Below are 16,525 nucleotides of genomic sequence, written 5' to 3'. Positions count from 1 at the left end.
TAGGCTGTGTGGCTGCTGCAAGAGGAGAGACTCAAACGGAAACAAAGGTTTTTCCACATTCTCAACAAAGGAAGGAAGGCAGAGAACTGGAAGCTCTTTTGTGAGTTTGTTTTATACTGAAGTCTTTTTCATTGATTGTTGGGGGTGGGGAAAGAAGAGACCTGAAGACCTTGGGTGGGGCTGTATTGTTCAATAGGGAGCTCCTGTGTTTAACATCTTTGGATCGGGAGCTCCCTCCCCACCCCAACTACTAAGCTTGGGACAGCTGGAGCTGCCCAGGTGAAGACATCACCCCACCCTCCCAACTGGAAGACCAGCTACAAGACTTGTGCAAGTACCAACAAAGACTGATTCCTCTTGGCCTTCCTCTCCCTCAGCCTCTTCCCCTGTGCTACATCCTTTAAATGTTTGCATTTTTGATTTATTACTGTATTTGCTCTTTTCATTCTTTTTTTTTGCTCTCAACAGTGCGTGTAACTTTTCTACCCCATGACTTCTCAGTCCTCTCCGGTGGGGGGGCCTTCCTATGCTGCAGCAGCTGCGGCAGCCGCTCCTGTGGCCCCGTTACCATTTAAAATCTTAACAACAAAGTTTGGGGTGAAGAGTTACACCCACCCTACCATGACTATTGAGGCTTGTGTTAAAGCAATGGCTTAGGTTGTCGGCCCCTCAGCCATTGCAGTGGCCTCAAAGATGTATGGGAAGGCTGTGTTCTTCCTGAAGACCAAGCGGGCGGTGTCCCTCGCCCCAAGTACGGGGCTCACAGCGGGTGGGACTTTCCTGCCAGTGGACCCTCTGGGGGCCACTGCGCAGCGGGTAATGTTGTCAAACGTCCCACCCTTCATTCCCGATGAGCTCCTCCTCCCCCACCCTTCATTCCTGATGAGCTCCTCCTCCCCCACCTGCACCATCTGGGGGAGGTGAGGTCGGGGATCACCCCAGTCCCGCTCGGTCTTCGGGAGCACAGCCTCATACATGTGTACTCCTTCCGCCGCCAGCTATTCATGCAGCGGGAGGTGGTCTTGGAGGGCCACTTCAGTGTGGAGTTCGGGCGCGGTGCCACGTCTGCAAGGGGGTGGGGCATGTTCGCAAGAACTGCCCCAACCTCCCGGCTGCCAGCTCCACCTCGGCGGCCCAGTGTGGTGCCACTGCACCTCCCCCCACACATCCAACAGACACCGCTCAGTCGGTTCCGGAGGCTGTGGTTTTCACAGCCTCCGGCAGGGAGGGGAGTGCCCATCCGAGTGGAAGGAAGGCGCAGAGGAAGAAGAAACATCAAGAGGCGCGTCCCCTGCACACATTGACACAACCCAAGCCTGAGCTCAGCCCAATGCCCGATCTTGGGCAGCCCACTTGCCCCAGGGCTGGGCTCAGGCCCAGGGTGACTAAAAAAAGAGACGCGGAGGCCTCTGATGGCATGGAGGTCTCTGAGCCTCCGCACCCAACCGGGAAAAAGAGAAGGCACCCCTCCACAGAGGTAACACAGGGCCCTGAGGTGCAGGGCCCATCTGTTGGAGGGGAACTGTCTCCTTGTTCAGGTCCCCAGGTTTCCCCTACCACCAACACCATCAAGGCTTCAAAGTCTGGGCAGGAGCTCCCTACCCCTCAGGATAGAGGGGAGGGGGAGGCCCCTGTAAATGAGGCCCCTCCTGAAAGAGTAAGTGGAACCCTGCTTGTGGTGGGGGAGCCTGGGGACGCCTCCCATTCTGCCACTGGGTTGGGTGCCCCGAGTGGAGGGGAGGGCGAGGCCCCAATGGGTCGGCCCTCCCAGCCAAATTCCACCACCAACCAGGACACACCCGACCCGGTGATCATGGAAAATTCTGCCCCATCTGCTGGGTCTGTGGGTGCTGGCGGAGAGGGAGATGGCCTCCTCTCTCCGCCTCCAGTCTTGGCTCTGGCTGGGTTTCCGGAGTCGGGAACTCCCATCTCTTTTGGACCGCTGATTGGCCTGGGGACGGAGGTGGAGGGGAGTCCTGAACCGCTGGTACCCACACGCTCCAGTTCCATCTTAGAACGCAGAGAGGACTCCTCCGCCATCGATCCTGGGGGTGGGATTGTGACGGATGTGGGACCAGCTGGCGCGGCCGGGGCGTTTGCCCCACAGTGTGTGGTGGATGTGTCGGCCGCTGGCGGTGACGACCCGGAGGAGGATGGGGATTCGGTGTGGGGCACGGAGGATGACCTTGATTCCATCGCCAGTCAGGTGGTGGAGTCCCTCGTGCCTCCCACTGAATCTCCTCTCATCCCCACGGCGGAACTCCGGGATTTCCTCGCGGCTTGCAGGGGTTGCCGCAATAAAGTTCAGCTGGCCCTCGGCCGTTGGTCAAATCTGGCGCTGATCATCCGGTCCATCCGTGCCGCCCTTAAGAAAGCGGGCAAGCGCGCGGGCGTGAAACTGGTTGAGAGGCACCGTTTTAATGTGTTCCTCAATGGGTTGCTGGGGGAGTGGAAGGCCAGGTGCACTTCCACTCCCTCCTCACAGTGAGCTGTTGGTGACGGATTTTAAGTATCTTTGACATGAAGATAACCATAGCCAGCCTCAACATCAACGGCAGCAGGAGGTCTCACCGCAGATTTCACAATCTCTCAGTCCTCAGGGAAGGGAGATACGTGGTGAGCTTTCTGCAGGAAACCCACACCGTTCCAGAAGATGAAGCCACCTGGCTCCTGGAGTGGCAGGGTGGGGTCTACTTGAGTCACCTCACCCCTATTTCTATTGGGTGGCTATCTTGTTGGCCCCGACTTTTCAGCCGGAGATCCTGGGGGTCAAGCAGCAAGTGCCGGGCCGCTTGCTCCACCTCGCCGTTCGCCTGGGTAGCGTGCCGCTCCACTTTGTGAACGTGTACGCGCCCAGGCCCGGTGCGTTGCAAGCGTGCTTCTTTGAAGAAGTGTCCGCTCTCTTGAGCTCCATCGATAGCGGCGAGTGAATCATCCTCGGGGGGGATTTTAACTGCACCCTCGAGGTGGGGGATCGCTCCGGTCCCCAGCGCGGCCAAGCGTCGGTGGAGAAGTTGAGGGGACTGATCAGCTCCCTCAACTTGGTGGACGTCTGGCGGAATCTCCATCCTGACTCCAGAGCCTTTACGTGGAGATCTGGAGGAGGAGGGTCCCAAATCGACCGCCTCTACTTTTCGCAGGCGTACATCTCCCGCGTCTCGGCGGCCTCCATGCGGCTGGTGCCGTGCTCGGACCACAACCTGGTGTGGGCGGAGTTCATTCCGCTCCGCACATGGGCAGGGTCTGCGTACTGGCACTTCAACAACCGGCTGGAGGATGAGCGATTCCGGGACTCGTTCCGTCGATTCTGGGCCGACTGGAGAAGGAAGCAGGGGGGCTTCCCCTCCTTGAGGCTATGGTGGGATGTGGGCAAGACTCACATCTGCGTCTTCTGTCAGAAGTACGCGAAGGGGTCGACCAAGAGGTGGGAAGCCGAGATCGGGCGCCTAGAGAGGGAGGTGCTCGACTTGGAGTCCCGCCTCGGTCATGCCGTCGCGGACCCGGCCCTGTGGCAGGCCTACAAGGAGAAGAATGGCGCGCTGAGGGACCTGCAGCTCATAGGGTCTCGAGGCGCGTACGTGAGGTCGCGGATCCAGATCCTGGAAGACTTGGACCGCGCCTCACCCTTCTTCTACTCGCTGGAAATTGGCGGGGGTTAGTAAGCAGCTCATCGAGCTGCTGGCAGACGACGGATCCGGAGGGAATGGGCCTCCTGGTCCGTACTTATTACAGTGCGTTGTTCTCTCTGGATCTGTCCAGCGAGGACGCGCGCAGAGTTTTGTGGGAGGACCTGCTGCAGGTCAGCCCGGAGGGCGCCGAAGGGTTGGAGGCTCCGCTCACGTTGGCGGAGCTGACTGGCGCCCTCCACCAGCTCTCGAGGGGCAAATCCCCAGGGCTGAATGGGTTTACCGTGGAGTTCCTCAGCGCGTTCTGGGGGAAAGCCTGGCGACCGGGGAGATGCCCCTCTCGTGGCGCAGGTCGGTCATCGTCCTGCTGCCGAAGAGGGGTGATCACCGCCTGCTAAAAACTGGCGTCCGGTCTCCCTCCTCAGCACGGATTATAAGATCTTTGGCCGGGCTATATCTACCTGCCTGGGCTACGTGCTGGCCCACATGATCCACCCCGACCAGTCCTACACGGTCCCGGGCCGGTCCATCCAGGAAAAAATCCACCTGGTCCGGGACCTGATCCATCTTTCCCAGAGGACTGGTCAGTCGGTCGCCTTTCTCTCCCTCGATCAGGAGAAAGCGTTCGACAGGGTGGATCACGAATACCTTTTCGGGACTCTGCGCGCTTTCGGACTCGGGCCGCATTTCGTGGCCCGGGTCCGACTTTTATACGCCGCCGCAGAGTGTCTCATCAAGGTTAACGGGTCCTTGACGGCGCCCCTTCGCTTTGGGAGAGGAGTGCCTCAGGTGTGCCCCATGTCCGGCCAATTGTACACCCTTTCTGTGCCTGCTTCGCAGGAGGTTGACGGGATTGGCTCTGCGCGAGCCGGCCATGCGGGTCGTCCTCTCGGCTTACGCAATCACAGATCCCGTTGACTTGCGGAGGATGCGCAACTGCCAGCAGACCTTTTCTGCCGTGTCCTCCACGAGGATCAATTGGGAGAAATGTTCCGGACTCCTGGTGGGTCAGTGGCGGGTGGACTCCCTGCCGGAGGAGATGACACCTTTTGCGTGGAGTACCACGCACCTCCTCTATCTGGGAGTCCATCTTAGCCCCGCTGAGGAAGCCTGGCCAGCAAACTGGCAGGAGTTGGTGGCGAAAGTCACCGCTCGGCTGGGGCGCTGGACAGGACTGCTCCGAGTGCTTTCCTACAGGGGCCGAGCGTTGGTCATAAACCAACTGGTGGCCTCCATGTTGTTGTACCGGTTGGTCACTTTGGCCCCGCCCCCTGTATTTGCAACCAAGATCCAGAAGAAACTCGTCGAATACTTCTGGGGCAAGAGGAAACGCTTGGTCTCTGCCGCGGTCCTGAGTCTCCTGATTGAGGAGGGCGGTCAGTCGCTGGTGTGCGTCCGCACCCAGGCTGCGACTCTCCGCCTTCGAACCCTGCAGAGATACCTGTACATCGAGCGTCCTCCCAGATGGTGTGCGCTGGCGACGTATTTTTTCCGCCAGTGTCACTGCCTTCAAGACGACACGCAGCTCCCGGTGGAGTCCGTTAGCCGCGCCTCTCTGAGGGAGTTGCCTGTCTTTTACCGGGATCTATTCAGAGTCTGGAACATGGTCGCCTCCAGTCAGGGCGCTCCCCCGCCGGCGGAGGAGCGCGCCTCGGCTGTCCGGGCGGCCGACTCCGGGGACAGTCTGGCGGGCGGAGGAGTAGCCGAAACCCCCGGGACGCCCCTCACTGCGGGTGGCGAGGAGGCTCAGGAGAGCGATACGCTCCCGGCCAAGCTGACCCCCACTCGGCAGGAACTGCTCATCGGACCCAGGCCCCGAAACCCTCCTCGGGAGCCGGTCCCGCACAACCCGAGCCGCCTCTCGGAAATGCCCTCCGTGCCATTCCAATCGGCACGGAGGGGTTTCCTGTACGGGCTGCTCCTGCACACTCTCCACTTCCTCGCCCTCATCAGCCGGCCGGACACGCCCTGGCGGTCCGCGTTGGCATCTGGCGGCGAGGGGAAACCCCGATGGATGTCTCTCTACGCGGGAGTCTTCCCCCCTTTACATCGGGGACTTGGGATGGAGGGTGCTGCACAGAGCAGTCCCGTGCAATAGACCTTTAAGTAGGTTCACGGACTCCCAGGCCGCCTGTACTTTCTGCGGCCTGGACGAGTCCGTGTTCCATGTTTATACGGAGTGTGTGAGGTTGCAGCCCCTCTGAGTATCTGAAGGGGCTGCTCCTCAAATTCTGGCTGCAATTCAGTCCCACGCTCCTGATCTTTGGGCACCCGGTGCGGAGGGGCGTGAGCCGGGAGGAGGATCTCCTCGTTGGTCTGCTCCTGGACCTGGCCAAGGTGGCAATTCACAGGTCCAGGCTGCGGGCCGTCGGGGGTTCCGTCCTCCCCGATTGCCTGCCCCTCTTCCGTGGTTACGTTCGCGCCCGGGTATCCCTGGAGAAGGAGCATGCGGTGTCCGCCGGTTCGCTTGAGGCCTTCCGCGACCGGTGGGCACCGCAGGGACTGGAGTGCATAGTCGACGCAGAGAATGGCATTTTAATTTGAGTTTTTTGTTGATTTATCTGGTTTTAATAAAGTTATTTTAAAACTGTAAATATGTATATAAAGGGGGCCTAAGGAATAAAGGCCCCCTCAGTGTGAAAAATATAAAATGGGCCTGGGGTATAAAGGCCACCTTAAGAATAAAAAAATAAAAAAATGGGGTTAGAGAAAAAAAGAAAAAAAAGAAAAGAAAAAAAAACGGGGTTAGATACAGAGTAAAGTCCCTCTATACTGTCCCCAAACACTGACAGGACAGGTACAACACAGTTTAGATACTGTGTGCCTTGAACTCGCACCCACTCAGAGCCAGTGAGAGAATCTAAGGACCACTTCAGACATGAACTTCATTCCACTTGTGGCTGTACTTACCCCAGCTTGTGATTTTGCCGTGGTGGTTGTAGGGTGACTAAGAGGGGCTGGCTGGTGGTACACGGTAACCATTGGACCATTGTACAGTGAGGCAGAAGCACTGACGGCCTTCATAACTCCACCCGCGATGATCTCTTTAATTCGGTTCACAGCATCTGTCAAGTTATAGAACCCCAGAGTATAAATGACAAAAATCCACTTATTTACTTCGGACAGACAGCATGAAAACACCAGTCCTGTAACAATCACCTGTTTTCCCTTTTCTGTCTACTCCCTACTAGTCAGTCTGTCCTTTACAGGGGAAAGGCTGCAGATGGCCAGGGAGCCACAGGGGCCTCCACATACAAACCTGGGACTGCAAATGTCAGCACATCACTCGACACACCACGGCCATACCATGCCCTCAATACCACACTCACGTATGCCCTTTTGCAAGACCCTCAGAGGAACACCATAAACATGGAATCATTTAATGAACACACCGGCATTCCAGCTTTCCCTCAGTGATCCCCCCCCCCACCCACAGCTCACTGCTCCCTCAGTGTTCCCCCAGACAGCTCACTGCTCCCTCAGTGTTCCCCCAGACAGCTCACTGCTCCCTCAGTGTTCCCCCAGACAGCTCACTGCTCCCTCAGTGTTCCCCCAGACAGCTCACTGCTCCCTCAGTGTTCCCCCAGACAGCTCACTGCTCCCTCAGTGTTCCCCCAGACAGCTCACTGCTCCCTCAGTGTTCCCCCAGACAGCTCACTGCTCCCTCAGTGTTCCCCCAGACAGCTCACTGCTCCCTCAGTGTTCCCCCAGACAGCTCACTGCTCTCTCTGTGTTCCCCCAGACAGCTCACTGCTCTCTCTGTGTTCCCCCAGACAGCTCACTGCTCCCTCAATGTTCCCCCATCGATAGCTCACTGCTCTCTCAGTGCTGCACTGGGGCCATCAGTGTGGTTTATGGGCTTAAGTCTATGGAGTGAGGCTGTAACCTAAAACCTTCTGATTCAAAAGTTTACAATGGTTTTAAATTACTGTCGGGCTGCACAGTGAATCCCCAGTTTTCACTAGAAACGGGGTTGTTCTCTCAGCCCAGTTTCTATAGGAGGAGAGTATCAGCAGAGCCACAAACACTGCACAGGCTGCACTTTCTTCATCCTCCAATTCCCTGACTGATAGGACAACATTGGGCTGAAACTATGTTTCATTCCAATGTTCCCCTTTTGCTCCTTTCCCCTGTCGAAGGTGTGGTCTCTGGCTGTACCAGATTTACTGGTGCCAGCTGCTCTACTCACTTGGATATTCTTCATGTTAACAGTCTGGACACAGAGTCTGCAGGCTGTGCAACCAAAGTCACTTCCAATCCTGTCTTCACATACCATCTATTGGTTAAAGAGCAGTGGTAGTGCCCAATGCACTGCAATTGGGTCCCTGTAGCAGGAGTTACCAGTTACCAAATGGAATCAGGTAGGTGGATGTGCTTTGGGTGGGTGGGAGGGAAGGTTGGGGAGAACTCTGGTTGGTTTCCCCCTCCCTCGCCAATACATGCTGGGATCAATCACAGAGCACCTACTGCTGACCTGGCTAACATAAACGAGTGCTGCACAGAGCAGTGGTTAAACTCAGTCTGGGCTTCAGAGGCCAGAACTCAACAGTCCTTCATACAGTTGGACCATCATTTCATACCCACACACTTACTGTCAACAACGTCACGTGTCTGTCCTTGGATGTGCAGGTACAAAGCACGATCTCTGGAGAGGAAGAAATAAACAGAATTTAGAATGTTTCTTGAATGTTAATGTGCAGCATCACAGACTCAAAGGGACAGTTGCCACTGCCTGAGCAATAGCAGCACCCAAAAGGCTGAGTGGGCAAGTGCACTCTCTGGTGTGATACTGAGATAGCCCAGGTTCTACCCCCAGTTTCCAGAGAGATAGCTGCTCTATCAGAACTACAATTAGATTCTATGTCCCTGGGCATTGATGAAAGGGAGGGAGTGAGGGTGGAGAGATAGAGAGCGAGCAGAATCAGAGTGTGATGCTCCCTGTTGTTAAACCTGCAGCCAACATTTCCTGTCTGTGTTCAAATGCAGAATAGGCACCTCAGTGAAGTTGCAGCAGGCTGTCAAAGTTTACTGGAATACTACTACAGCCAGGGTCAGCACTTCCAGAAGCACATGGCAGGAGAAGACTTGCATTTCCATAGAGCCTTTCATCAGCTAAGGACGTCCCAAAGCACATTACAGCCAATGAAGTACATTCTGAAGTGCAGTCGCTACTGCGACAAAGGAAACATGGCAGCCAATTTGCATATAGCAAGATCCCACAAACAACAATGTGATAATGTGACTTTAGTGATGTTGGTTGAGCGATAGATATTGGCCCAGGACACCAGTGAGAACTCCCTCTGCTCCAGAGTCAGTGAATCATTATGTCACAGAAGGAGGCTATTCAGCCCATCGAGTCCATGCTGGCTCTGTCAGTCCCATTCCCCCACTCTGTTCCCTGTAGCCCTGTAATTTTATTCCCAAGTGCCCATCCAGTTTCCTTTTGAAATCATTCATTGTCTCCTCTTGCACCATCCTCGTAGGCACAGAGTTCCAAGTCAGTACCATTCGCTGCAGAAAAAAAGTTCCTCCTCACGTTCCTGTGGCATCTTTTGTCTAAAACCTTAAATCTGTGCCACCTAAACCCTGTCCCATTAGCTAATGGGAACAGCTTTTCTTTGTCCATCTTATCGAAACCTGTCATAACCTTTTACCTCTCCTCTCAATCTCCTTTACTCCAGGGGAGAACACCCCCAGCTTCTCCAACCTAACCTGTAGCTAAAATCCCTCAGCCCTGGAACCAGACTGTTAAGTCTCCTCTGCACCCTCTCTAGGATCCTCAAATACTTCCTAAAGTGTGGTGACTAGAACTGGCTGCAATACTTCAGCTGTAGCCTAACCAGAGCTTTATGAAGATCTTCCCTGCTTTTGTACTCAATCCCTCTACTTTTTAAGTGCAAGATCCCATAGGCTTTGCTTTTCTTCCAATAGTGGCTGTGGGATCTTTTACATTCACCTGAGGGGGCAGACAGGACCTCTGTTTAACATCACATTCAGAAGACAGCACCTTTAACAGTGCAGCACTTATTCAGTATCACACTGGTAATGTCGGTCTGCATTACGTGCTCAAGTCCCTGGGGTGGATCTTCAACCCACAACCTTGTGAACCAGAGGTGAGAGAGAGAATGCTACTCGCTGACCCACAGCTGACACAGGGAACAACAGAGGAGGAAAGGTGTCTGCTCGCAGATCTGAGTCAGTAAGTACAGTGAGAAGTTGCTTATTAATGTGTACATACCCTGGAGTGGCTTGTACTTTCTCCTCTGGAGCCATGAATCTCCCACGTGTAGACACAGCTGCTCCAGTCAGCCGACTGACCTGTGTGAGGAAACAGAAAACATGACCTCACTCTGAAATGCTGCTTAAAATATTCATAATTGTACTTGAAAACAACAAAACTCCCTCACATCCCTTGAGACAAAAAATTCAACAATATAAGCTTAGTCTGAAAGTGGTCGTTAGACATGAGGTCCCAGCAGGTGTCACGGAGGAAACAAACTATGTATTAGAGAGGCAGCAATCCTCTCCCGCGGGGGGAGGGACCACTCCAGTCAGGCAGCCCCCTCCTCTCCCGCAGGGGGGTCCGCTCCAGTCAGGCAGCCCCCTCCTCTCCAGCAGGGGGGTCCGCTCCAGTCAGGCAGCCCCCTCCTCTCCAGCAGGGGGGTCCGCTCCAGTCAGGCAGCCCCCTCCTCTCCCGCAGGGGGACCTCTCCAGTCAAGCAGCCCCCTCCTCTCCCACAGGGGGGACCTCTCCAGTCAGGCAGCCCCCTACTCTCCCGCAGGGGGGTCCGCTCCGGTCAGGCAGCCCCCTCCTCTCCCGCAGGGACTGCTCCAGTCAGGCAGCAACACCCCCCCCCCCCGCCCTCTCCCACAGGGGCTGCTCCAGTCAGACACCCCCCCCACCCCCCCCCACAGGGACTGCTCCAGTCAGACACCCCCCACCCTCCCCCCTCTCCCACAGGGACTGCTCCAGTCAGGCAGCTCCCCCCTCCCTCTCCCACAGGGACTGCTCCAGTCAGACACCCCCCCCCCCTCCCACAGGGACTGCTCCAGTCAGGCAGCCCACCCCCCCGCACTCTCCCACAGGGACTGCTCCAGTCAGGCAGCCCCCCCCCCTCTCCCTCTCCCACAGGGACTGCTCCAGTCAGACAGCCCCCCCCCCTCTCCCACAGGGACTGCTCCAGTCAGACACCCCCCCCCCTCCCACAGGGACTGCTCCAGTCAGGCAGCCCACCCCCCCGCACTCTCCCACAGGGACTGCTCCAGTCAGGCAGCACCCCCCCCTCTCCCTCTCCCACAGGCACTGCTCCAGTCAGGCAGCCCCTCCCCTCAGGGACTGCTCCAGTCAGGCAGCACCCCCCCCCCTCCCACAGGGACTGCTCCAGTCAGACACCCCCCCCCACCCACCCCCCTCTCCCACAGGGACTGCTCCACACAGGCACCCCCCCCCCACCCCCTCTCCCACAGGGACTGCTCGGAGACTGTTACACAGACATTTCTCTCACACCTCGTCCTGAGTCTGCCCTCGGGTCAGCAGATTTCGACAGCTGATGGGAACATCGTTGATTTCCACTTCTGCCACCACCAGATCATCTTTGTTTTTAGCTGTCGCTGCCATCTTCCCTGGGAAGTGGACCTGAAAACAACAGGATATTAGTACCTGGAGACAGCGAGCAGAACATCAGTAGAAGACCACCATTCAGCCCATCGAGCTTGTTCCATCATTCAATAAAATCACAGCTAACCTACTTCAAATCCACTTGCCCACCTGATCCCCAGATCTCTCCATTCCCTCAGTCACCAAAACTCTATTGATCTCTGTCTTGAATATACTCAATAACTGAGCATCCACTGCTCTCTGGGGTAGAGAATTCCAAAGGTTCACAACGCTCAGTGTAGAAATTTCTCTTCATTGTGTCATGCAGGCTCCCACCTGACAAGAATGAGGCATTTGAATTTCGCCACATGAACATTGATTTTTAAACTCTTACTGAAGTAAAGAAAGAACTTGCTTTTAAAAAAACACCAGACCCTTGACGGGAAAGACATTTGCATATTTACAGACAGTGTTTAAAAGGGACAAAAGGCCATTCCCTGACACGTTCAATCCACAATAGACTTTTGATTACCAGACGTTGAAGGTGGAGGAGCTAGCATTCCAGGTTGATTGTGGCCGAATTCACAAACAGACGTGGTAACACCAGCTAGTCACTTGACTAACCTGCTGGGCCACCTGAGGTTTTTTTGAATTTGAACTTGAACTGGCAGAAAGCTCCAGGCTCCTGGAGAGAGATCATTTCTCTCTTGTCTGCTCTCATCTCTTTCTCATGGGCTTTGGAATCTACTGAAGACACATGAACCCCAAGACAGAAAAATCTTCTACAGTGAGAAAGGTTTAAGAATAATACTGGGCCCCAACAAAAAGCAAGAATTACCTACAAAAGGACTCTACAGTGAGCTCATAGCACAGTAACAAGAAACTCTTCAGATATTGCCTCAAACCCTCCACTTTATTTTTTTCTTCTGCTCTTTTCTGTCTCTATTTGCATGTATGCTAAGGTGGGGTTCAGCGTGTATCCGTAGGTGTTAACCGAATTAGAGTTTAAGTTTTAATAAACTTCACTTTTCTTCTTTAAACCCAAGAAAGCCTGTCTGTGCTGGCTTCTTTGCCTTATAATTGGAAAGTGGTGAACAAGGATTCACCAAGGGGGAGATCAAAACACTGCATTTTAAATTAAATCCTGTTACAGAAAGACCAGGTGAAGTCAGAAAGGGACCCCTCGACACCTTTCTCACCTGGTCCGAACAATAGAATCATAGATACTTATGGCAATTCAGCCCATCGTGTCAGTGTGGTTGAAAAGAGCTGTCCGGTCTGATCTTACTTTCCAGCTCTTGGTCTGCAGCCTTGCAGGTTCAAGTGTCTATCCAAGTACATTTAAATGTGATGAGGGTTTCTGCCTCTACCAACTTTTCACAGAGTGAGTTCTAGACCCCCATCACCCTCAGGGTAAAAAAAAAACTACTCCCCAACTTCCCTTTAATCCTCCTGCCAATTACTTTCAAGCTATACCCCTCTTATTCAACTCCATGCTATGGGAACTAGGTACTCCCTATCCACTCCATCGAAGTCCCTCATAGAAACACAAAAGATTTATGGCACAGGAGGTCATTTGGACCATCATGGCTGTGCCAGCTGTAAAAGAGCTATCCAGTCTAATCTCACCTTTCAGCTCTTGGTCAGAATGTTATACACCACTATTAATCTCTTATCATCTCTGTACCACCACAACCCCAGCTCACACACTGAGCTGCAATCTGTTGTGATCTCCTGTACCACCACCTCACCTTCCCCAACACCCCCACACACACTGAGCTGCAGTCTGTTGTGATCTCCTGTACCACCACCTCACCCTCCCCAACACCCCACACACACTGAGCTGCAGTCTGTTGTGATCTCCTGTACCACCACCTCACCTTCCACAACACCCCCACACACTGAGCTGCAATCTGTTGTGATCTCCTGTACCACCACCTCACCTTCCCCAACACCCCCACACACACTGAGCTGCAATCTGTTGTGATCTCCTGTACCACCACCTCACCTTCCACAACACCCCCACACACTGAGCTGCAATCTGTTGTGATCTCCTGTACCACCACCTCACCTTCCCCAACACCCCCACACACACTGAGCTGCAATCTGTTGTAATCTCCTGTACCACCACCTCACCTTCCCCAACACCCCCACACACACTGAGCTGCAATCTGTTGTGATCTCCTGTACCACCACCTCACCTTCCCCAACACCCCCACACACACTGAGCTGCAATCTGTTGTGATCTCCTGTACCACCACCTCACCTTCCCCAACACCCCCACACACACTGAGCTGCAGTCTGTTGTGATCTCCTGTACCACCACCTCACCTTCCCCAACACCCCCACACACACTGAGCTGCAATCTGTTGTGATCTCCTGTACCACCACCTCACCTTCCACAACACCCCCACACACACTGAGCTGCAATCTGTTGTGATCTCCTGTACCACCACCACACCTTCCCCAACACCCCCACACACACTGAGCTGCAATCTGTTGTGATCTCCTGTACCACCACCTCACCTTCCCCAACACCCGCACACACACTGAGCTGCAGTCTGTTGTGATCTCCTGTACCACCACCTCACCTTCCCCAACACCCCCACACACACTGAGCTGCAATCTGTTGTAATCTCCTGTACCACCACCTCACCTTCCACAACACCCCCACACACACTGAGCTGCAATCTGTTGTGATCTCCTGTACCACCACCTCACCTTCCCCAACACCCGCACACACACTGAGCTGCAGTCTGTTGTGATCTCCTGTACCACCACCTCACCTTCCCCAACACCCCCACACACACTGAGCTGCAATCTGTTGTAATCTCCTGTACCACCACCTCACCTTCCACAACACCCCCACACACACTGAGCTGCAATCTGTTGTGATCTCCTGTACCACCACCTCACCCTCCCCAACACCCCCACACACACTGAGCTGCAATCTGTTGTGATCTCCTGTACCACCACCACACCTTCCCCAACACCCCCACACACACTGAGCTGCAATCTGTTGTGATCTCCTGTACCACCACCTCACCTTCCCCAACACCCCCACACACACTGAGCTGCAGTCTGTTGTGATCTCCTGTACCACCACCTCACCTTCCCCAACACCCCCACACACACTGAGTTGCAATCTGTTGTGATCTCCTGTACCACCACCTCACCTTCCCCAACACCCGCACACACACTGAGCTGCAGTCTGTTGTGATCTCCTGTACCACCACCTCACCTTCCACAACACCCCCACACACTGAGCTGCAGTCTGTTGTGATCTCCTGTACCACCACCTCACCTTCCACAACACCCCCACACACACTGAGCTGCAATCTGTTGTGATCTCCTGTACCACCACCTCACCTTCCCCAACACCCCCACACACACTAGGCTGCAATCTGTTGTGATCTCCTGTACCACCACCTCACCCTCCCCAACACCCCCACACACACTGAGCTGCAGTCTGTTGTGATCTCCTGTACCACCACCACACCTTCCACAACACCCCCACATACACTGAGCTGCAATCTGTTGTGATCTCCTGTACCACCACCACACCTTCCCCAACACCCCCACACACACTGAGCTGCAATCTGTTGTGATCTCCTGTACCACCACCTCACCTTCCACAACACCCCCACACACACTGAGCTGCAATCTGTTGTGATCTCCTGTACCACCACCTCACCTTCCCCAACACCCCCACACACACTGAGCTGCAGTCTGTTGTGATCTCCTGTACCACCACCTCACCTTCCGCAACACCCCCACACACACTGAGCTGCAATCTGTTGTGATCTCCTGTACCACCACCACACCTTCCCCAACACCCCCACACACACTGAGCTGCAATCTGTTGTGATCTCCTGTACCACCACCTCACCTTCCCCAACACCCCCACACACACTGAGCTGCAATCTGTTGTGATCTCCTGTACCACCACCTCACCTTCCACAACACCCCCACACACACTGAGCTGCAATCTGTTGTGATCTCCTGTACCACCACCTCACCTTCCCCAACACCCCCACACACACTGAGCTGCAGTCTGTTGTGATCTCCTGTACCACCACCTCACCTTCCGCAACACCCCCACACACACTGAGCTGCAATCTGTTGTGATCTCCTGTACCACCACCACACCTTCCCCAACACCCCCACACACACTGAGCTGCAATCTGTTGTGATCTCCTGTACCACCACCTCACCTTCCACAACACCCCCACATACACTGAGCTGCAGTCTGTTGTGATCTCCTGTACCACCACCTCACCTTCCACAACACCCCCACACACACTGAGCTGCAGTCTGTTGTGATCTCCTGTACCACCACCTCACCTTCCACAACACCCCCACACACACTGAGCTGCAGTCTGTTGTGATCTCCTGTACCACCACCTCACCTTCCACAACACCCCCACACACACTGAGCTGCAATCTGTTGTGATCTCCTGTACCACCACCACACCTTCCCCAACACCCCCACACACACTGAGCTGCAATCTGTTGTGATCTCCTGTACCACCACCTCACCTTCCGCAACACCCCCACACACTGAGCTGCAATCTGTTGTGATCTCCTGTACCACCACCTCACCTTCCCCAACACCCCCACACACACTGAGCTGCAGTCTGTTGTGATCTCCTGTACCACCACCACACCTTCCCCAACACCCCCACATACACTGAGCTGCAGTCTGTACCTGCTCAGGAATAATCTGGCTGGGTTTCAGCTTTCCTTTTGCTATCAGCATGGCATTGATCTTGGCAGCAACTGCTGCTGCTGCGTCCAAAGCCCCAGAAGCTGGGGCAACGGGCCCTATGCTCATGGACACACTGTCTGATGGAGCCCCTGCCCCAGGAGGCAGAGACAACTGCAAAGACCCAGTCGGGAAGGTGGTTGTCGGCACTGAGACCTGTGTAGGCACCAACCCCGGTAATGAGCCGTTAACACCAGGACCAGGCTGGTCCCACTTGCTGCGTCGTCTGCAAAACAAAACAGAGAGATGGTCACCTGATCCCTTTATCGACACCCAGTGACTGTGTCCCCCCCCAGGATATTCTCACTCCCCACCCCCCCAGGATATTCTCACTCCCCACCCCCCCAGGATATTCTCTCTCTCTCTCTCTCCCCCCCGCCCCTCCGGGGATATTCTCTCTCTTTCTCTCTCCCCCACGCCCCCCACCCCCCGGATATTCTCTCTCTCTCCCCCCCCCAGGGATATTCTCTCTCTCTATCTCCCCACCCCCCCGGGGATATTCTCTCTCTCTCTCTCTTTCCCCCCCCCCCCCCGAGGG

General features: G+C 55.1%; 1 protein-coding gene across 1 annotated transcript in view; it reads right to left on the bottom strand.

Moving 5' to 3' along the window:
• khdc4 (KH domain containing 4, pre-mRNA splicing factor) overlaps positions 1-16,142 on the bottom strand; it is a 66,424-nt gene extending 50,282 nt beyond the window's left edge. Inside the window, exons 1-5 of the mRNA XM_068022531.1 lie at positions 15,931-16,142; positions 11,133-11,261; positions 9,865-9,944; positions 8,219-8,271; positions 6,537-6,691 (exon numbers count right to left, since the gene is read on the bottom strand). Coding sequence (XP_067878632.1) covers positions 6,537-6,691; positions 8,219-8,271; positions 9,865-9,944; positions 11,133-11,261; positions 15,931-16,056 — 543 coding nt within the window. The 5' untranslated portion in view covers positions 16,057-16,142. The remainder of the gene's footprint in view (positions 1-6,536; positions 6,692-8,218; positions 8,272-9,864; positions 9,945-11,132; positions 11,262-15,930) is intronic.
• Between the last annotated feature and the right edge of the window lie 383 nt (positions 16,143-16,525).

Source organism: Heterodontus francisci, chromosome 46 (assembly GCF_036365525.1).
Source record: "Heterodontus francisci isolate sHetFra1 chromosome 46, sHetFra1.hap1, whole genome shotgun sequence".
NCBI classification, from domain to species: domain Eukaryota; kingdom Metazoa; phylum Chordata; class Chondrichthyes; order Heterodontiformes; family Heterodontidae; genus Heterodontus; species Heterodontus francisci.
This window is presented reverse-complemented; position numbering and strand designations above follow the sequence as displayed.